Source organism: Choloepus didactylus, chromosome 1 (genome assembly GCF_015220235.1).
Source record: "Choloepus didactylus isolate mChoDid1 chromosome 1, mChoDid1.pri, whole genome shotgun sequence".
Taxonomy (NCBI): Eukaryota; Metazoa; Chordata; class Mammalia; order Pilosa; family Megalonychidae; genus Choloepus; species Choloepus didactylus.
In genome coordinates, this window is record NC_051307.1 from 243,520,208 (window position 1) to 243,543,277 (window position 23,070).

General features: G+C 40.3%; 1 protein-coding gene and 1 long non-coding RNA gene across 4 annotated transcripts in view; one reads left to right on the forward strand and one right to left on the reverse strand.

Moving 5' to 3' along the window:
- Window positions 1-2,524, forward strand: part of LOC119508863 — a 41,915-nt gene extending 39,391 nt beyond the window's left edge. Inside the window, exon 5 of the long non-coding RNA XR_005211593.1 lies at window positions 1,830-2,524. This is a non-coding gene — a long non-coding RNA (uncharacterized LOC119508863). The remainder of the gene's footprint in view (window positions 1-1,829) is intronic.
- The window catches only part of NR2C2 (nuclear receptor subfamily 2 group C member 2), a 129,674-nt gene that overhangs the window by 31,458 nt on the left and 75,146 nt on the right, over window positions 1-23,070 (reverse strand). For all 3 annotated transcript variants that reach the window (XR_005211592.1, XM_037802600.1, XM_037802597.1), the window contains 2 exons: window positions 3,194-3,394; window positions 1,810-1,912 (listed from right to left, as the gene is read on the reverse strand). Coding sequence is in view for 2 of the 3 variants with exons in the window: in XM_037802600.1 (XP_037658528.1) it covers window positions 1,810-1,912; window positions 3,194-3,394 (304 nt within the window). In the remaining variant the exon portion in view is untranslated. The remainder of the gene's footprint in view (window positions 1-1,809; window positions 1,913-3,193; window positions 3,395-23,070) is intronic.

The following is a 23,070-nucleotide window of genomic DNA, read 5'->3' on the forward strand; positions in this document are numbered from 1 at the left end:
GCCACGTATCTTCCCAGCTAACAGAGGTTTTCCAGACACCACTGGCCATCCTCCAGTGAAGGTACCCGATTGCTGATGTGTTACCTTGGACACTTTATGGCCTAAAGACTGTAACTGTGTAACCAAATAAATCCCCTTTTATAAAAGCCAGTCCGTCTCTGGTGTTTTGCATTCCGGCAGCATTAGCAAACTAGAACAACCAATGAAACTAAAAGGAGTCCTCAACCTCAGTTTACTATTCCTAGTTCACAAAGTGGGTTCACACACATTACCTCATTTGACCCCAGCTGGGAATAACCATGGATTTGCCCTTTGGTTCCATCTTTTTTTTTTATTTCACCCAATTTCCTAGTTACATTGCCAGGGATGACACACTGCACAAGATTATCATTTTTGCTGGCTACAGAGGATCCCATTCTCCTAAGCTCTTATACCATTTCCTGAGTGCACATTTGAAGGATTTCAATTTTATGCTTTTAAAAGTAGCCCCTGCTAAAATTACTTTGATATATACTGGTTTTCCTTTCCTTCCAGTGTGTTTCCTTGAGCTCTCTAATCCTTAGTGACCACTGATACCTAGAAGTGTTGGCATGGGAAAGCCTATGACAAGACAAGGCCTTTCCTTAAAGCCCAGAAGACTGAGTGGGGAAGCCAAGCAGATTCAGTGGCTTCTCTTGTTATGTTAATGCTTGATTTATTTGTTCAAAAGTTTGCTGAATGGCTCTCCCATGACTGAGCAAGAAGGGGATAGAGAAATGGATGGATAAGACATGGTTCTTGCTCTAAAAAAGAATCAAAACGGTGACTGGGAGGCAGCACTGACTCCCTGCTGACTGCAGTCAGTAAGGGCTTCAGAGAAGGGCAGAGACAGGTTGGGTTTACCAGGATAAGGGGTGGGACAGAGGCAGAGGACCAGCTTGTAGGGGAAGCTGGGCCTTCTCATCTTTTGTAGACTTGCCTGGGGCTGTTTTCCTAAGATGCCTGGTCCAGCCTGCTTCTTTAAAGTTGATTTTTTTTTTCTTAATCAGAACCACAATGTGTCCTAAGCTCCTGTGAGATTTGTGAGCAAAGAATAAACTGGAACCAAGCAGCCACCACAGATTTCAGGCCTGTGCCCTTGGCATCACTGGAACGGTGCCTTCATCAAAGGCTTTCCACCCCTCCCTGAGCTTTTGGGCCAGGCATCTTCTCCTATGTCCTTATACCCAACTCCTAGCCACAGGTGACCATGAGCTGTTCTCCAAGGACACGCAGATGGGGGCATTAAGCTCTCAGGGCTGCTGCTCCACCAGCTGGAGTGCCCTTCTACTGCTTTACCCAATATGCTCACTCTCAAATACCAGGACTCACAGATGTGACTGACTTTCTGAGGCCTTTCCTGAGCCCCAGCTCTAGTCAGAATCACATGCTCTCTCCTTCCCCATTACAGCAGTTTATCACACTGGTTTCTGTGAGGGAATGGTAGAGATAGCTCAAGTTAGGATGCAGGAAGATTATACAACCAGTACATCTGGTGAAAGAGCAAAGCACTGTGCAAATATTAACCAGATTAAAGAAATGATTACTTTCTTAGTAACACTGTGTTAGACACTCAGCCAAGATTTACAGATCACAGAAACAGTTCCTTGACTTTTCCTTTTGAGTCTAATAACCAGACAAACTGGTTTGTTTATTTACATCATCACTATCCCATTAAGGAAAATGGACTTCATGTTTTGAAACCTACAGAAAATCTTTTCTCCCCCTAACTACAGTCCCAGCCCCAATTTGTTCCATGATATGAAACTGGCATAATCTGGGGTTACTGACCAGAGGCTTTGTCTCCACAGACCACACAGTACTCTACCACCTGGGGCCGCTGGACGTCTGCCTTCCCCAGCAAACGCTCGACAGAAGCAGAATCCGTGACGATCTGAGAAGAAATCAGGAAATCAGCAAAGTGCTGATTAAAAAACCAGATCACTAAACAAAGTAATGTTTACCCATAAATTCCTAATCTTGGGTTTCTAAGTGGGGGGACTCTGGACAGAACTGGGAAAATTCCACTCCACAATCTAACCTGATATCCAAAGATAACTCTGCAACTGGTATCACTATGAAAAAGTAAAAAATAGCTGTTATTAAAATGTACCTGAATTTGAACCCATGATAAGCTTTAAGTAAAACAATTTTATGTATGATAGGAATATATGCAGAAATCATTATGTAGAATTAAATTAACTCATGCAATAAAACCCACAGCCATCTTTTCACAAGTGAGAAGTACTTTAAATAAGCAGGGAGGCATTCTGATTTCAGATGACCAGAATGTCCTCTAGGAAAGGAAGGGTGAGAAAGTATTTACTGACCGCAGCATAAAGTATCTAGAAAGTACAGTCCTGAAAGCTGAACAAACTGGTGTTCTGAACCCAGCTCTATCAGAAGAAAAAAAAAATCCTTTCCTTCCGTATGTTTCTCCATAATGCAAAGTCTCCAAGAAAACACATGGATTCCCCTTGACCCTGACTAAACATGCTCCATGCTCAGCCACCACGTGACATTGGCCTTGAGTCTCTGATTGCAAAGTGTTGCGTCTGGAAATTTAGGGCTTCCCAACCTCATGCTGAGCAACAATCCTGCCCTTTAACCTCTGGCCTAACACCACCTGCTCTTCGCCTTTCTGTACCCCTAACCCGTCCCAGCCTATCAGAGTGGGGAGAACCAGAGGAGAGATGGGGATGAGAGCTGAGGGGCCCAGAGCTGGCAGCTCACAGGACAAGTTAAGGACAGCATGAAGAGCTGGGACCAGGCTTGATGATTTAGACGAAGGAGAAGTAAGAGTTCGGAACAAATCAGTCCTCGTCCTGCTCTGGCCAGCCCTGGGTAATGCTTTTAAAATATTATGGGATGTGTAGCCTTACATAAGGTTATTTCTCCAGTGGCCTCAGTGCCAGCTTGCTCATGCCAATTTTCTTTGGCTGTTCTTTTTTTCCTGGCTCAATCTCCATCCCCTTCAAGCACTTCACTTGGCTGCCTCCTGGGCCTTGCCAACTAATTTGCTGGTGTTTTACTTTGGCCAAGGCAGCAAGCTGCCATGTTTGCAGATTCCCAAAGGGCCTTCTAGGGATGGATTTGGCTTCTAAGGCAGAGTAAGAGCCAGGAACAAGTTCAGTAGCAGAAGCGCTAAAATGAATGCCTGTTCAACAGGCCTTACCTGGATCCGGCCAGGGACAAGGTTGTCTGAAGTGGTAAAAATGAGTTGCTTGGCGCTGGATGTTTCTGGGGAAGCCAGGATCACCTTCCCAGTTCCAGCTCCATCAGGGCTGGTCAAGATGAACTGCTGTTTCGGAGATCCAGAGGCGTCCACTGCGGTGACTATCTGGATCTTCTGTCCTGTCTGCTGGTCTGTCACAATCTACAAGACACAACACAGAGGCTGCTCTCAAGGAGCACTGTGCAATCTGTGCACTTGCAGGGGTGCTCAAAAGTGGTCATAGCCAAATGCCGGTCCTTGAATTAATGCTGGTCCAAAATGAGATTTCACCAGTTCATGGTGAAATGAAAAAAATAAAATACAGTAATAGTGAATTTTTCAGAAACTAATTTTCAGAAAGCTAGTTTTATTCCAGGATTATATCTTTCCTACTATTTTTAGATTTAAAATGCCCTTTCTTTTATGAAATGAAGATAATAATACATAATAGATGATAGGTTTAATTTTTAAAAGAAAATCCTTCACCTGGCATAATAAAAAAGGTAAGCAGTCCTAACTTTTGAGAGCCACAAAATCCAAAAACCTGGGAATGACTGCTTTAAAGGACTATTTACAAAGGGAAGGTCCGTGGCTTGAGGTGACAGAATATGGGGAGTCCCTTGCTGACGCGCACTCAACTCACCACTGATTGTGACCCTGTTTCTACCACCCACCTATCCCACTCCCACTTCTGGACTGTGATGCCTTTGAGGATACAGACAACATCTGATTCAGTGCTGAATCCCCAGGGCTAGCACAGAGCGTGGCACGTGGAGAGAAGACAGTAAGACTATGGAATGCACTGAAGGCAGTGGGCACCACCTCTAGGGAAGTCCTGGTCATTATCTCTTTGGGGCTCCTACCCTTAGGAGCCACAGCTGTCAGAGTACACTTCTTCCCAGAGCTTCTGCCTAACTTTATCAGTCAAAATAAAACTAGTTGCTACAAGCAGGAACTACTTCTCTTATGCCCGATTATGAAGTTCACTGAACTTTGCTAACTGTCCAATCTGGAAAACTATACAATGTTGTTGGTTAAAAAAAAAAAAAAAAAATGACAGAAGACAAAAATAGATTCAATCATTTAACAAATGTTTACTGAACACCTGTTATGTGTCAAGTGCTGTTCTAGGGAAAGGGACATGAACAAAACAAAGGTCCTACCTTCATGGAGCTAACGTTCTAGTGAGAGAAACGGACCATGAACAATATAATAGAATATCAGTCAATGGTAAATGCCACACAGAAAACTAAAACAGAACAGAAAGGGTATGACAAGAGGAAGGAGGCAGGGGGGCAACTTTAGAAGGAAATGTTCCTGTTTGTTAATGCTGCCATTATGCAAAATACCAGAAACGCATTGGCTTTTATAAAGGGGGTTTATTTGGCTACAAATTTACAGTTCTAAGGTCATAAAACTGTCCCAACTAAGGCATCAGCAAGACGATACCTTCACTGAAGAAAGGCCAATGGCATTTGGAACACCTCTGTCAGCTGGGAAGGCACATGGCTGGCGTCTGCTGGTCCTTTGCTCCCAGGCTGTGTTTCGAAATGGCTTTTCCAAAATGTCTCTCTCAGCTGCTCTGAGCTCCTTCTGTCTGTGAGCTCTCTTATAGGACTTCAGTGATTTAATTAAGACCCACCCTGAATGGGCGGGGTCTGCATCTCCATGGAAATAATTTAATACGTTTCCACCCTAATCAACAGACTCATCAGTCTGTCCCAACAAGATTGTATTAAAGAGCATGGCTTTTGGGGGACATAATATATCCAAACTGGCACAGAAAGATACTTCTGAAGGAGTGATATTTGAACAAAGACCCGAGTGAAGCAAGAGAGAAAGCTGTGCAAAGAGGTGGCAAAGCGTGTTGCAGGTTGTGGATGCAGAAAGCATGGCCAGAACGAACAGGTGAATGGGAACATAAAACCCAAGAATAACTCCTAAGCTGATAAGATGGGTAAGAATGCCAGTATATCATCACATACAACTGAAGGGTCAAAAGATCTCGAAGGCTGAAGAAGAATGGATCTAGAGAAAGAGAGAAAGGAAGTAGCTCTTATTGTTACAACCTATAGCATACCTAGAACTCCCTAGACAAGTAAAACATGAGACAGAAAACCTTGTGAAAAGAATTCTCTTTTAAAAAACTTTCCTATTCAATCCAAGTGAAAGATTGCAGACATAGGCTGGCTGACACATACCTCTCTCAACCACCACAGAAGGGACTTCTGCTTTGGATGGAAGGTGAGCTAGATGGCTTTTGGGAGGCCCTCATAACTTTGAGATCTGTTTACTTTCCTTTTTATGTCTATCAATTCTTATTTCCTTCCTGAACTGTTTCCTCTGTCAAGAAATGAACTTGTCACATTATTGAAAGGTGTCTTCAATTACCAACTAATACCAAGGCAAGGCTAGCAATTCCTTTGTCCCTGTCATGTTTAGAGGGAAGTGGGAGGTAGGGGTGGTACTCGACAGGGACAGAAGCTCTGGGTGATAGTACACAACATATCCCAAAGCCCCAGGTATTCTTTTCTTTTTTTGTCCCCAAAACTCAAGGCTCATGTAAGCTCAATGAATTATTAACAATTTTTTTTGTCTTTTTGTTTGTTGCTCCTCCCCTTCCAAGACATTTGGAATATCCTGGCATTCTCTAAATGGTGATATCACCTCCATGAAAAAGCTAAAAAGGTAGGCAGAAAAAAAAAATCTCCTAAACACTCTGTTGGAACCCAAGAGTGATCATTAGACAAAGACCTTACTAACAAACACTGGCAGGTAGAGTCCTGTTTAATGAGACTGAGGAAACATCAAATTGAGGGGCTATATCCAAACCCCATTAAAATTTAAGTACCCTGTAGAAGGGTTGAAGAGGGGCAAACTTTAATTTCTTTATTCACTTGGAACAAATTTTTGTATTCCTTCCCTGCAGTAGTAAATTGGGGAGAGTAGGGTAATATAAGAAGGGATGTCCTGTGTGCTGGTTTGGAAAAAACTATGTTCTTTTAATCCATTCTTGTGGGTGCAAACCTGTTGTTGGGTGGGGCCTTTTTTCCATGGCAATGTGACCCTGCCCATTCAAGGTAGGTCTTAATCCCCTTGCTGGAGTCCTTTATGAGAAGATAAAAGACAGATGAAACTCAGAAAGCTCAGAGAAGCTGAGATGAAATCTAGGGTTTGTTCCGGAGATGCAAAGAAAGGACGCACAGCAGCAGAGAGAGAAAGACCAGAAGACTCCAGCCACATGCGTTTCCACGTGGCAGAGGAACCCCAGATGCCAACAGCCTTTCCTCAGAGAAGGTATCTACCTCTTGATGCCTTAATTAGGACATTTTCATGGCCTTAGAACTGCAAATTTGTAACCTAATAGAACTTCACTGAAAAAAAACAACCCATTTCTGGTAGACTGCATTCTGGCAACTTTAGTAAATAGGAACATCCTGTTCTGTGTGAGTATTTTTAAGGCCCTCTATAGCCTGGCTATACCGTCAAATGCTGTTATAATGCTTGTTTTACAAAGACAAATTTGTTCCAATGTGATTGATATGTTAAGGAACAATTTGAGAATATGACTTTTTTGTTTGTTAATGTGTGATTTCTTCCATGAGAAACACTAAGTGAATGCAGAAAACTACACCCAGCTGTACTGAGCTGTCTAGGAATACACAACATGCACATCCCCACAGCATCCCCCAGTTTGGATCCCTCAGTTCAGGCACGTGTTATGGGCATACCCATGCTTCTGGTGTCTCCACTGTCCCTCTGATTTCAGATGATCTCCTTTCACCACTTCACAATAACTCTCTAGCAGCACTACTTCCAACACCTACTTCCACAAGCAAACTTCAGGTCTTTTTCAAGGTAAAGTGCACTATTTATTGTAGTCTTTATGTATATCTTAACTATTTAACATATGTCAAATGGTGCAGTTTTTATTAGATTCTTATCAGTTTTTAATATGTCACTGACAAAGTTTTGACTGTTTCCCCACAAGCCTGGTGGTTTATTGCACAAATTTTTCCTAGTATGGGAATTTTCATGAATACACATACCACATTACAGCAGAAATCACTGTATTCTACCAAACCAAGGCCTTCTCTAGTTCTAATGCAAAGGATGTCAGTTGTGACCTGACATGCAGCTATTCTCCCCCATGTCACCCATTCTCTGTTTGGCCAGGATGGACTCATTTTTGTTATAAAGAAGAGCTTGCAGACTGACGGTATGCAGGTCAAAACTTTTGCTTGACTCCTCAAAGTTTAAAAATTTTTGAAAACTGGTTATCGAAATAAAAAAAATCAGAATATTTTCGATAAAAACAAGATTTACAGTTCTCTTGACAAACTGGATGCTCTGGTCATCCTGGGCCCAGGTTCCCCCATTGCACCAGCTTACAGGGGGTGGGTAGTGGCTGCTTCTTTATATGGGGCATGGGCACTCTGGTTTGCCCTGATCCCCACCTCGCCTACCTTCTTCACTGTTGCCTGACTCTGTAAACATCCGAGTTTGTGATCCCTGAGAGAGGACATTGCAACTAGAGAGAATGGAATGCTTGCTCTACTTCCCAACTGTGTCAACCTAAAACCAGTTACATGAGCCTTCTGAGCCTCCATTTACATATCTATAAAACAGGATTACTGGAGAGTGAGATGACATAATGTGTGTTAAAGTACTTGATACGCTGCCCAGAATATAATGGGACCTTGGTAAAAATATTAACTCCTCTAAGCTCTCAAATACTGCTTTCCTCCCTTGGGAAGTCTTGTCTTATCCTCTACTTTCACCTAATTAAATCTCTCCCATCCAGATAGTCCGGACTTTCTGATGACGGCTCGCTCACTCTTTCATTCATTCCTCATATATTTAGTGAGGGGCTACAATGTCCCTGGAAGTATGCTAGAAAATGGGCATATGCTAACATGACCACAGACATAGGGGACTGGTGGTTTGATGGGTTGAGCCCCCTACCATAGGTTTTACCCTTGGGAAGACGGTTGCTGTAAAGGAGGGGCTAGGCCTCCCTATATTTGTGCCTAAGAGCCTCCTCCTGAATGCCTCTTTGTTGCTCAGATGTGGCCCTCTCTCTCTACCTAAGCCAACTTGAAAGGTGAAATCACTGCCCTCCCCCCTACATGGGATCAGACACCCAGGGGAGTGAATCTCCCTGGCAATGTGGAATATGACTCCCAGGGAGGAATGTAGACCCGGCATCGTGGGATGGAGAACATCTTCTTGACCAAAAGGGGGATGTGAAAGGAAATGAAATAAACTTCAGTGGCAGAGAGATTCCAAAAGGAGCTGAGAGGTCACTCTGGTGGGCACTCTTATGCACAATTTAAACAACCCTTTTTAGGTTCTAAAGAATTGGGGTAGCTGGTGGTGGATACCTGAAACTATCAAACTACAACCCAAAACCCATGAATCTTGAAGACAGTTGTATAAAAATGTAGCTTATGAGGGGTGACAGTGGGATTGGGAAAGCCATAAGGACCACACTCCCCTTTGTCTAGTTTATGGATGGATGAGTAGAAAAATAGGGGAAGGAAACAAACAAACAGACAAAGGTACCCAGTGTTCTTTTTTACTTTAATTGCTCTTTTTCACTTTAATTATTATTCTTGTTATTTTTGTGTGTGTGCTAATGAAGGTGTCAGGGATTGATTTAGGTGATGAATGTACAACTATGTAATGGTACTGTGAACAATCGAATGTACGATTTGTTTTGTTTGACTGCGTGGTATGTGAATATATCTCAATAAAATGAAGATTTAATTAAAAAAAAAAAAAGAAAATGGGCATATGGAAGTGGCTCTGGCCTTCAAGAAGGCCAGAGTATAGGCAATAGACAAGTAAACAAACACCAACTTAAAATTGTGACACGTTAAGAGGGAAACATACAGATTGAGGAAAGAGAGAATAAACAGGCACTTAACTTCAAAAAGAGAGGCCAGGAAGGGCCTCTGTGACAAGGTGGCATTTAAGCCAAGATTAAAAACTGAGGAGGAGGCAGCCAGAGAAAGGTTGGGGGAAAAGTATATTCCAAGCAATGGGAAATGTTCCAGCCCATGGAAAGCCCTAAGGAAAAAAGAGCTCTTGAAACTGGTCATAGGCTTATGGAAAAAAAAAAGAATGGCCCAGGAGTCAAGAGAGGGAGGGGGGCTGGTCTTGCAGGGCCGTGCCCTGAGCTGGCAGTTTGGATTTTGTTCTAAGTACAAGAAGCAACTCAAGATCCACCCAACCACTCTACCCTCCCACATCAGGTCCTCAGATCTACTAAACTATCATATTCTTTACTTGTCAGATTGTCACACTCCCATTCCAGGTTAGAGTATATTAGGGAACATGGATAGCACACTAAAGCACAGCAACAATGATTAAATTGAAAATGAAAAAAAAGAAAAAAAAAAGGTAAATAAGTCCATTAAAATTTTTTTTACCTATACAAATAGGTAAAAAAATATATTTTATTTTTTAGTAGAAATGTTAATCCATATGAATAGTTAGTGTTGACAGGGATTATCAAATAAACACCTTTTCCATTTAGCCCTACAGAGTCAATCCCTACAAAGTTCAAGTAGATAAAATATTCAAAAAAGCTGCTTCCTTCTCTGACAACATAAAATGGTATTTCCTGAATGTACTCAAGAATTTTAAGTGAGGGAATGACAGGAAGTGCTTTACATTTTAAAAAAGATCTTTCTGGATGCTGGATGGGAACAATATAGAGAAAAAAAATGGGAGCTAAGAAACCATTAGGATTCCAATGAAGTGGCCCAGGTGAAAGCTGACAGTGATGGCAGTGGACAGAGAGAGGAGAAGATCAGCAGGCAACACATGCTGGAGGGAGAAGCAACAGCACTTGCAGATGGGTGCAGAAGTGAGGATTGGGGAAAATGATGAATCAATAATGATTCTCAGGAGACTTCTGGGAAGACAGCAGAGCAGATGTGGCGGAAGGGGCTTCTCCATAAAAGTAACTAGAGAGAGCCCTGAGGTTGCCCAGGACTGCGGTTTCAGGCTGTGACCGGCCATAGAGGATCCCCACAATACGTAGAGGGGTTGCGACAAAAACACAAGAGAGGCAGCGGCTCGAGGGACAGGTTGGGTCTGTACTGGTCGGGACTGCCACCGGGCAATGGAGTGAGCAGCAGCTTTGCAATCCTGTGTACCTACCTTGGTAGTTAGCTGGGGAGGTGATCCTCTACAGCCAGAGAGCAGGGAGCTCCTTTAAAAGAACCTAGTGGGCAGAATTTGCTCTCCCCTCATGGAAGTCCCGGGGGGTGAGCACCAGCGAGAGGTGGAGAAAGGAGAGGGCACCATACTGACCATTAGGAGCCTGGACCACACCCCAGAGACTCCCAGGCACACGACAGGCAGGGAGTGGGGCACATTCCATCTGCAGGGTGCCCTTGAGTGGATGCCCCGTCTAACTGCTGAGGGCCCATGCTGCAGCCCTGGAACAGGGAGGCCCCAGAGCATATGGAGAACCAGTGCACTGACTGGGTCCCCAGCTAGTTTGGACTCCCCCACTGTATCAGAGAAGTTTGAGAAAAACGAGCTTGAGAGTGCCACCTGCTGGTAGAATTGGGAAACTGCACTCCAGCAAGCTGTAGGACTCTCAAATAATATCTAAAAGCTTAAATAACCCAGCATTTCCAAAATAATCTTATCAAGACAAGAAATGCTCTGAAGCCAACAGAAAATCATAAAGCACTTGAATAATCTAGAAGAAATGGACAAGCCAAACAAACAAAGGAAAAAGCCAGAAGAGATACCAAATTTGGAGCAATTAATTAAAGTGGTACAAATCAATCTCCAAAACAACTTCAACAAGATGGCTAAGGACATAAAGGAACTCAAGAAATCTCTAGAAGAGCATAAAGAATAATTTAAGAGTGAATTAAAAAATAGCAGACCTTATGGAAATAAAAGACTGGGCATCAAATTAAAAACACCCTAGAGACACACAACAGTATATTTGAAGAGGCAGAAGAAAGAATAGGTGAACTAGAAAATCGAATGCAAACACACAAAAGAAATGGGGGAAAAAATAAAAAAATTTGAAACGGATCTCAGAGAAATGATGGACAACACGAAGCACACAAACATAAGAATCATTGGTGTCCCAGAAGGAGAAGAGAAGGGTAAGGGGCTAGGAAGATTGTTTCAAGATATACTTGGGGAAAATTTCCCAACCCTACTAAATGACACAAATATGCAAATCAAAGACGCCCAACAAACTCCAAATAAAATAAATCCAAATAAACCTACTCTGAGCCATATACTGATTAGACTATCAAGTGCTGAAGAGGAGAAAGTTCTGAAAGCAGCAAGAGAGAAGCAATTCACCACATACAAGGGAAACAACATAAGACTGACTACTCAGTGGGCACCATGGAAGCCAGAAAGTAGTGATATAACATCTGCAAGATTCTGAAAGAGAAAAATTGCCAGCCAACGATTCTTTATCCAGCAAGGTTCTCCTTCAAAAGTGAGGGAGAATTTAAAACTTTCACAGGCAGACAAATGCTTAGAGAATTTGTTAACAAGAGACCTGCCCTGCAAGAAATACTAAAGGGAGGACTAACATGTAGGAAAAAAAAAAAGAAGAAAGGAGAGAAAGGTCTGGAGAAGGGCACAGAACTGAAGAGTATTAGTAAGGGCAACTTAAAGAAAAAAAAAAAAGAGAGAGGGAAAAAATAGATCCAATAACTGAAAAGCAAAGGATCAGATAGCTGGTTGAAGAACTCCTTTCACAGTAGTAACTTTGAATGTGAATGGATTAAACTCTCCAATTAAAGGATACAGACTGGTAGAATGGATTAAAAAGTATGGCCCATTGATACGATGTTTACAAGAGACTCATCTTAGACCCTGGGATACAGACGGAAAGTGAAAGGATGGAAAAAAATGTTCTACACAAACTGCAACCAAAAGAAAGCTGGGATACCTATACTAATATTGAACAAAATAGACTTTAAATGCAAAGATGTCATAAGAGACAAAGAAGGACGCTATGTATTAATGAAATGAACAATTCACCAAGAAGAAATAACAACTATAAATGTTTATGCACCCAATCAACAAGCTCCAAAACACAAGAGACAAACACTGGCTAAACTGAAGGGAGCAACAGACACATTTAGAATCATAGTGGGAGACTTCAATACACTACTCGCTTCTACAGGTAGAACAAGCACACAGAGAACCAATGAGGAAATCGAGAATCTACATAATATGATAAATGAATTAGACTTAACGGACATATATAGATAGTTACATCCCAAAATACCAGGACATACATTCTTCTCTAGCACACATGGGACATTCTCCAGGACAGATCATACGCTGGGGCACAAAACAAGTCTTACAAATTTAAAAATATTGAAATCATTCAAAGAACATTCTCTGGCCACAATGAAATACAACTTGAAATCAATAACCACCAAAGAATCAGATCTTTCAAAAATATATGGAGGTTAAACAACACACTCCTAAACAATCAGTGGGTCGAAGAAATTGCAAGAGAAATTGGTAAATATCTAGAGACAAATGAAAACAAGAACACAACATATCAAAATCTGTGGGATGCAGCGAAGGCAGTGCTGAGAGGGAAATTTATAACTCTAAAGGCATATATCAAAAAGCAAGGCAGTTAAAACCAGAGACCTCACTGAACAACTGAAGAAGCTAGAGAATGATCGGCAAACTAACCCAAAGCAAGTAGACAAAAACGAATAACAAAGATTAAAGCAGAAATAAATGAGCTGGAGAACAACAACAAGAACAAAAACAGAAAGAATAAATAAAACCAAAACTTGGTTCTTTGAGAAGACCAACAAAATTGACAGACCCTTAGTTAGACTGACAAAGTCAAAAAGAGAGGAGACCCAAATAAACAGAATCAGAAATAAGAGCGGGATAATCACTACGGATCCCGAAGAAATGAAAAAAAAAATCATAAGAGGTTATTAAGAACAATTGCATGCCAACAAGCTAGACAATTTAGAGGAAATGGATAATTTCCTGGAAACACATGAACAACCTTGACTGTCCAAAGAGGAAACAGAAAACCTCAAAAAAAAAAACCAACCACAAGTAAAGAGATCCAATCAGTCATCAAAAATCTACCTACAAATAAAAGCTCAGGGCCAGATGGCTTCACAGAGGAATTTTTCCAAACTATCCAAAAAGAATTGACACCATCACTGCTCAAACTCTTTCAAAACATTGAAGAAAACAGAGCAATATATAACTCATTCTGTGAAGCTAGTATCACTCTGATACCAAAACCAGATAAAGATACTACAAAAAAGTAAAACTATAGGCCAATCTCCATAATAAATATGATGCAAAAATCCTAAACAGAATACTTGCAAATCAAATCCAAAGGCACATTAAAAGAATTATACACCATGACCAAGTGGGGTTCATTCCCAGAATGTACAGGTGATTCAACATAAGAAAAACAATTAATTTAATTCAACACATCAACAAATCAAAAGGGAGAAATCAAATGACTATTTTGATAGCCCTGAAAAAGCATCTGACAAAATTCAACATTCCTTTTTCATAAAAACACTTCAAAAGGTAGGAATTGAGAGAAACTTTCTCAATGTGATAAAGGGCATATATGAAAAACCCACAGCCAGCATAGGACTCAATGGTGAAAGACTGAAAATCCTGTCCTAAGATCAGAAACAAGACAAGGATGCCCAGTGTAACCTCTATTATTCAACATTGTGCTAGAAGTTCCAGCCAGAGCAATTTGCCAAGCAAAGAAATAAAAGGTTTCCAAACCAGAAAGGAAGAAGTACAAGTGTCATTATTTGCAGATGATATGATTTATCTTTGGAAAATCCTGAGAATTCAACCACAAAGCTACTTGAGCTAATAAAAAAAATCAGCAGAATGTCAGGATATAAGATCAATGCACATAGGTCAGTAATGTTCCTATACACTAGTAATGACCTAACTGAAGAGGCAATTAAAAAAAAAAAATCCATTCACAATAGCAACTGAAAAAATCAAGTACCTAGGAATAAACTTAACCAGGGACAGAAAAGACCTCTACACAGGAAATTACAAAATTTTACTTGAAGAAATAAAAAGGAACATAAATAGGTGGAAAAATATTCCGTGCTCACAGACAGACTAAACATTGTTTAGTTGTCAATTCTACCCACACTGATCTACAGATTCAACACAATTCCAATCAAAATTCTAACTACTTTGCAGTTATCAAAATTATTTGTAAGGTGTATTAGTTAGGGTTCTCTAGGGAAACAGAATCAACAAGAGATATTTCTAAGTATAAGATTTTATAAAAGTGTCTCACTCAACTGTGGGGAGGTGCAAGTCCAAATTCCATAGGGCAGGCAGCGAACTGGCAACTCCAATGAAGGTGTTCGATAAACTCCTCAGGAAAAGCTTTGCTGGCTAGCCGCAGAAGTCAAGGTTCTCTCTCTCTCTCCCTTAAAAGTCTTCAACTGATCGGATTAAATCCAGCTGACTGAATTCTCTCACTGAAGAAGACATGCCCTTCATTGATGTAATCAGTCACAGCGGCAGTCAACTGACTGAAGATTTAATAAAGCAGCCTTCTGGTTTATTAACCAGCCATAAATGTCCTTGCAGTAACGGTTATGTGAGTGCTTGCTTGACTAGACACCTGGACACCATCACCTGGCTAAGCTGACACATGAACCTAACCATCGCCAAAAGGAAAAGGGCCTCGACTTGCCAAAAATGTCCTAAAAAATTAAGAACAAAGTAGGAGGACTTACACTTCCAGACTTTGAAGCCTACTATAAAGCCACAGGTCAATACAGCATGGTAGTGTCTCAAAGACAGACATATTGATCAATGAAATCGAATTGAGAGTTCAGAAATAGACCCCCAGATATATGGTCAACTGATTTTTAATAAGGCCTCCAAATCTACTGAACTGAGACAGAGCAGTCTCTTCAACAAACGGGGCTGGGAGAACTGCATAGCTATAGCCAAAAGAATGAAAGAGGATCCCTGCCTCCCACCCTATACAAAAATTAATTCAAAGTGGATCAAGGACCTCAATATAAGAGAGCACAATAAAACTCTTAGAAGATAATGTAGGGAAACATCTTCAGGACTTAGTAATGGGAAGTAGCCTCTTACACCTTACACCCAAAGCACAAGCAACAAAAGTAAAAATAGATAAATGGGAACTCCTTAAAATCAAAAGATTCTGTACCTCAAAAAACTTTGTCAAAAAGATGAAGAGGCAGCCAACTCAATGGGAGAAAACATTTGGAAACCATACATCTGATAAGAGACTGATAACCTGCATATATAAAATCCTACTACTCAACAATAGTACAATCAACTCAATTATAAAATGGGCAAAAGACATGAAAAGACATTTTCCCAAAGAGGAAATACAAATGATTAAAAAACACATGAGAAAATGTTCATCATCACTAGCTATGAGGAAAATGCAAACCAAAACCACAGTGAGATACCATCTTACACCAATAAGAATGGCTGCCATTAAACAAACTGGAAACAATAAATGCTGGAGAGGATGTGGAGAAATTAGAACTCTTATTCATTGCTGGGGGGACAGCCACTCTGGAAGACAGTTTGGCAGTTTCTCAGAAAACTAGATATTGAATTACCCTATGATCCGGTAATTCCACTTCTCAGTATGTACCCAGAAGATTCGAAAGCAGTGACAAAAACAGACATTTGCACACTGGTATTCATAGCAACATTGTTTATAACTGCCAAGAGAGAAAAAAATTCAAGTGTCCTTCAACAGATGACTGGATAAACAAAATGTGGTACATACATATGATGGAATACTATGCAGCAGTAAGAAGGAACAAGGTCCTGAAACATATGGCAACATGGATGAACCCTGAAGATATAATGCTGAGTGAAGTAAGTCAGACACAGGAGAGATATTGTATGTTACCATTTCTAGGAACTCCCTGTGGAAATTAAATCAGTGTCTTATAATGTAGAATACTGGGGACCTAGTGAAAGACAGAAACTAGTAGGGGGAAATGATAATCTAATATGTTCAGATATGTTAATGATGGTGAGTTCAAATGTATGGGAATGTATAGGGGTGATGATTGTTTGTTAATGGGATTATAAGTATCAGAGCAGTACTGAAGGTAAATAAGGATTGAAAGGGGTTGTTTAATGGCACATATCCCACAGATCAGCATTACAAATATAGATAGGTGCTTGCATGATATACTTCTAAGGAGTGACACTGGTACAAGAGTTGACAGCAGAATAGTACATATGAAAAATCTACCTTTTGAATACCAGGGACCATAATTAATAGAAATACCATTACGGTACCACACAAATACTAGGGACAAATAATAACGGCTGAAAAGAGCTATGAGGTGCTTTGTGTCATGTGAATTGTTTAAAATGGAGAATGATGAAGACTGTAACGCTAAGTGATGATAATGTAAGATATGGATGGATTATTGTGTACAGAACATATGCTATGTGAATTTAGGAACCCCTACTTTATAAGTCAAGCCCTCGATCGTGAGTCTTGCACTGGTGAAACTTATGGTTATAAAGGGAAGGCTACACCCACATATAATTATGCCTAGGAATCACCTCCAGAGAACCTCTTTTGTTGCTCAAATGTGGACTTTCTCTCTTTAAGCCCAACTTGGTGAATAAATTCATTACCTCCCCTCCCACCCCCCAGCATGGGACAGGACTCCCAGGTGAGTGAGTCTCCCTGGAAATGCAGGACATGGATTCCAGGAATAGCCTGACCCTGGCATCAACGGATTGAGAATGCCTTTTTGACCAAAAGGGGCAAAAGAATGGTAACAAAATAAAGTTTCAGTGGCTAAGATAATTCAAATACAGTCAAGAGGCAATAGCCTTTTCAAGAACATCAACCAGATGTGTCCCCTTTACACATAAAGTTGACACCCCTTTACAACATGAACAAGTTAGGGTGGTCACTGCCTCGACACCCCTGAAGTTCAGGAAAGTGATTAAATTAGAGGAAGGGGTAGCAACAGACAAGATGGAATTTAACAAAGGATTATGAATACTGAATATTTATATAATTTTCTTTTTCTCAGCTGCTAGGCTATTAGAATAGCTAGAAGGAAAGAACTGAAATGGTGGAATTGTAACCCATAGCATCCTTTGAAATTTGTTCTACAGCTACTTGTTAAATTGTAATTTGAAAGTTATCACCTTTTTGTATATATGTTATATTTCACATTAAGGAAATAACTTAAACTATGGTGCTGTAATTCATACCATTTTTGGAAATTTCCTATATAACTACTTGTTAAGTCATACTTTGAAAGATATTGCCCTTTTGTATATATATTTCACAGTAACGAACTAACTGAAACTGTGAAACTATAACCCATAACATTCTTTGAACTTTGCTATCTAACTACTTGTTAAATTGCACTTGGAAAGTTATCACTTCTATGTATATATTATATTTTACAATTAAAAATATGATTAAAAAAAAAGAAGACTCTCTGGTTTCAAGCCTGAGTAATTAAGTAGATGGTGGATGGTGGTGGGTATGTGGAAGGGCAAGGGTTGGTAGGAATTCAGAAGTCTGTTCTCAGATACCAAGTACAAGATGGCTAAGTAGATCTGTCAAGTAGGCTACCGTTAGATGAATTTGGAATGCACAGACTTCTGGTTTTAGCTCCAACATCACTCCCATCCTTTCAACAAGAAAAAGCTGAACAAATGGAAAATCAATGAATTTTCTTGGACTTTGCAGGGCAAACTGCCACCCTGAAATCTGGAGAGAGATGAATCCAGAAAATTACAGCCAAGATCTGCTTATGGGAGCAAAACCGCTGTAATTTTGAACTGGTAGAGGCTGAGAGTGAGAGAAACTCCTGGGGCCACACAGTCTTGGGAAGTTACCCCACTTTCATGAGTTTTACCTCCAGGAAGCCCAGTTGATTCTCAAGGTGAATAGTGGAGAAAGATCCTCTCATGGATCTGGCAGGGGAAGGGGAAGAGTTATCCTTGTGAAATGAGCCCAGTGTTCTCCATAACAAAGACCTACACCCCAAGGGGAAAGAGTTTATTAGAGCCTCATTCCACCTGTGAAAGGGCACTCCAGGCCCTCTAGTCTTCCTGTATCATATAAGGGAATTAAGAAATAAGAAACACTTGTGAGGTCACAGCCCAGAGACCCAGGCCCACTAAAGTTCTGAGATTTAATTATGAGATTATAGAACACTTCCTTTCCCCACAAATCTTACCACCATACCAACAGGGCTCCAAGATAACAATAATGGACTACAGCCCCAAAGGGTGGCAAGACACAGACTCTCTGAGGATGAGTATCTAGGGAAGCATAGAGATGAGGGGAGACAAAAACGACACTAGAGGAAATTGAAGCCTCTGGTATCTGTGGCCACAGTAAAGACTAAAACCAGATCAATTCCTAGCTAGATTACATAAATCCTCACATTAGAGGCTGATTTACCTCAGTTCCTATTAGCAGATACAACTGATATTGTCTGGACTTCAACAAAAAGTTACAAGGCACACACACACAAAGGCAAGAAAATACACAGCCTTTCCAGAAAAAGCAAGTATCAGAAACAGACTCAGATATGACACAGATGTGGGAACTAGAAAACGAATTTAAAGTAACCATGATAAATATGTTAAGGGTTCTAGTGGTAAAAGTCAAACAACATGCAAGAATAAATGGGTACTATATAACACAGCAAAACCTGTTGTGGACAACGACTATGGTTAATTGTACAACTATAAGAAAGTTCTTACAAGAACTAGAACAAATGTATGTCACTATTAGAAGGTGATAAGGTGACATAATAATAGGAAGGTACATGGGAAAAAATACAATTAATGCAAACTATGGACCCTACTTAACAGTAGCATTGTAATATTCTTTCATCAAGTGTAACAATGGTACTATAACAATGCTAAGCATCAGTAATGGGGGGGGTATAAGATTTTTTTTTTTTCCCAGAGCAATGAGAATGTTCTCAAATTAATTGTGGTAGTAAATGCACAACTCTCTGATTATACCAGGAGCAAATGATTGTACGCTTTGGATGGACTGTGTGGTATACAAATAAAGCTGTATTTAAAAAAAGAATAAATGGGTAATGTAAGCAGAGATATGGAAATTCCAAGGAAATTCTATGAATGAGTCAAAAGAAAATGCTAGAAATAAAAAACACTATAATGTACATGAATTTTCCAAACCGCATATCCACAAAGATCAGAGAACATCAAGCAGGATGAATTTAAAACAAAAACAAAAAGCAAAATACAAACAAACAAAAAACCCCACCAACCCCCAACACTCAAACAAAACAAAACAAAAAAACTATACTAGGCATATCATAGTCAAACTGTAGAAAACCAAAGACAAAGAGAAAATTTTGAAACAAATCAGAGAACAGAAAAAAAACCTTTCCTATAGAATAACAAGAAGAAGAATGATACAGTGGAATTCTTATCAGAAACTACACAAGCAAGAAAAGAGTGTAGTAGAATATTTAAAATCTTGAAAGAACAAAACTACCAACCCCAAATTTTATATCCAGTGTAATTATCCTTTAAAACTAAAGGAGAAATAACGACTTCCTCAGAGAAAAACAAACAAACAAACTAGGGAATTCAGCAGCAGCAGACCTGCCCTGTAAGAAATGTTAAAAGATTTTCTTAGACAGAAGGAAAATGATATGACAGAAACTTGCATATGGAATAAATGAAGATAAATAAAACCTTTTCTTTTTCTTATCCTTAACTGAAGTAAAGTATAATTATTTACATTTACAATAGTAACAATGTATTCTTATTATGCATATGCATAAGTGAAATGAATGACAGAAAAGTCACAAAGGACAGGAGTGAGGACTTGGGAATACTGTTATAATGTATTGCACTATACATGAAAGAGATTATTATTTGAAGGTGGGGTTGTGCCAGTATGAATGTATTATGTCCCCCCAAATGCCATTATCTTTGATGTAATCTTGTGTGGGCAGACCCATCAGTGTTACTTAGATTGTAATTCTTTGAGTGTTTCCATGGAGATGTGCCCTACCCAACTGTGGCTGATGACTCTGGTTGGATAATTTCCATGGAGGTATTAGCCCACCCATTTAGGGTGGGTCTGAATTAAATTACTGGAGCACTATATAAGATTAGACAGAAGGAGCAAGCTAGTATAGCCAAGAGGGACACTTTGAAGAAAGCACAGAAGCTGAGAGAGTAGCTGCAGATGAAAGATGGTTTGAAGATGGCGGTTGAAAGCAGACTCTGGCTCCAGAGAAGCTAAGAGAGGACAAACACCCCAAGAGAAACTAAGAGTGACAGTTTTGAGGAATTGCAGCTAGAGAGGAACGTCCTGGAAGAAAGCCATTTTGAAACCAGAACTTTGGAGCAGACACCAGCCACGAGCCTTCCCAGCTAACAGAGACTTTCTGGATACCATTGGCCATCCTCCAGTGAAGGTACCCTTTGTTGATGGACACTTTATGGCCTTAAGACTGTAACTGTGTAACCAAATAAACCCCCTTTTATAAAAGCCAATCCATTTCTGGTGTTTTGCATTCTGGCAGCATTAGCAAACTAGAACAGGGGTTAATTAGTTTAAAATGTACATTGTAAACTCTAGGGCAACCACTAAAATTTTTTTAAAAAGAAGTATATTTGATATGCTAAGAAAGGAGATAAAAGAAATATAAAGTGCTAATCAAAACCAGAGAAGGCAAAAAGAGAAGCTATCTTTGACATTAATCCGACTATACCAATAATCACTAAATGTGAATGGTCTACATACACCAATTAAAAGACAGACTGTGCCGGTTTGAGTGTATTGTGTCCCCCAAATGCCATTATCTTTGTGGTCTTGTGTGGGGCAGAAGTTTTGGTGCTGGTTAGATTTGCTTGGAATGTGCCCCCACGCAGCTGTGGGTAATGATTTTGATGAGATGTTCCCATGGAGGCATGGCCCCACCCATTCGGGGTAGGCCTTGATTAGTGGAGCCATATAAATGAGCTGACTCAGAGAGAGGGAACTCACTGAGTGCAGCTGGGAGTGATGTTTTGAAGAGAAGCAAGCTTGCTAGAGAGGAACGTCCTGGGAGAAAGCCGTTTTGAGGCCGGAGCTTTGGAGCAGACGCCAGCTGCCTTCCTAGCTAGCAGAGGTTTTCCAGGTGCCATTGGCCATCCTCCGGTGAAGGTACCCGATTGCTGAGGTGTTACCTTGGACGCTTTGTGGCCTTAAGACTGTAACTGTGTAGTGAAATAAACCCCCGTTTTATAAAAGCCTATCCATCTCTGGTGTTCTGCATTCTGCAGCATTAGCAAACTAGGACACAGACACAGTCACAGTAGATTAAAAAAACAAGACCTATCTATATATTGTCTTTAAGAAACCCATTTTAAATATAAAGACTCTGATAAGTCAAAAATTAAGGGATGGAGAAAGATACACCATGCTAACACCAATCAAAAAAAAAGCTGGAATAACAATAGTAACTTCAGACAAAGGAGGTTTCAGAAGAAGGAAAATTATCAAGGCTAAAGAGGGACACTATGTAATAATGAAGGGATCAATTCTCCAAAAACATATAACGATCCTAAATCTGTATGTACCCAACAAAGCATCAAAATATGTGAGGCAAAAATGAATAGACATTCAAGGAGAAAGACACAAATCCACTATTATAGTCGGAGGTTTCAACACTCCCCTGCTCGTTAATTGATAGACCAAGCAGGCAGAAAATCAATAAAGTTACAGTTGACCTGCACAACACTATCAATGAACTTGATATAATTGACACTTTAAAATTCTCTACCCAATAACAGCAGAATACATATTCTTCTCAAGTTCATGTAGAACATCTGCCAAGACACACCACTTTCTGGGCCATAAAAAATACCCTAACACATTCAACAAAATAGAAATCATACAAAGTATGTTGTCAAATCACAAGGAAATTAAACTAGAAATCAACAAAAGAAAGATAGCTGGAAAAATCCTGAATGTTTGGAAATTAAACAACACTTCTAAATAACATATGGGTCAAAGAAGAAGTCTCATGAGAAATTTAAAAAAAAGTCAATCACACAAAAGTTAGCCAATGGAGGCAGAAATGCAAGCCAAGTAATCTCAAGGATTGTGGCCATCCAGCACTAGATGCTATCAATCCTGGGAGGATACCAGACTTTTAGCCTCTGAAACCCTGACCTCATTAGGAAGAAGAAACTTATTCACTCATTCTTTTAAAACTATAAATCAGTTCATATAACTTCACTGTTTTAACTTATCAATGATGGAGTGACATCATCAACATGGCAATGTAAGACATCTTCTGAAAAAGTCTCTCCTCAGAAACAACTAATAAAAGGACAAATCCCACTTGGTTGGAAGGCTGGAGAACAATAGAGACTCCAGAAAGAACCCACAAAGGCTGAATCAAAGAAAAAGGCGGGGCGGAAAAAAAAGATAGGAGATCTATGACCCAGACCTGCCAGTCCGGACCCTACGCTCTCCCTCAGTCCCACGCAGCTGAAGAGTCAAACAGAGGGAGCACGGCCTGGGGACTTCGTGCTGTGGATTCAAACCATAGAGCCACCCACAGCAGTGAGTTAGATAATCCTATGCATATCCAGGCACAGGGACCCAAGTCCTCAGAGACCGAGGGCTGAACACAAGTGGCTGGTGAACATGTGCATACAAAAGGGCCCCCAGAAAATAACAGACTGCAGCAAAACTGTTGGCAAGAGGTGCACACATTCAATCAAGACTCTGCTGGATCACCTAAATGAAAAAATAAACT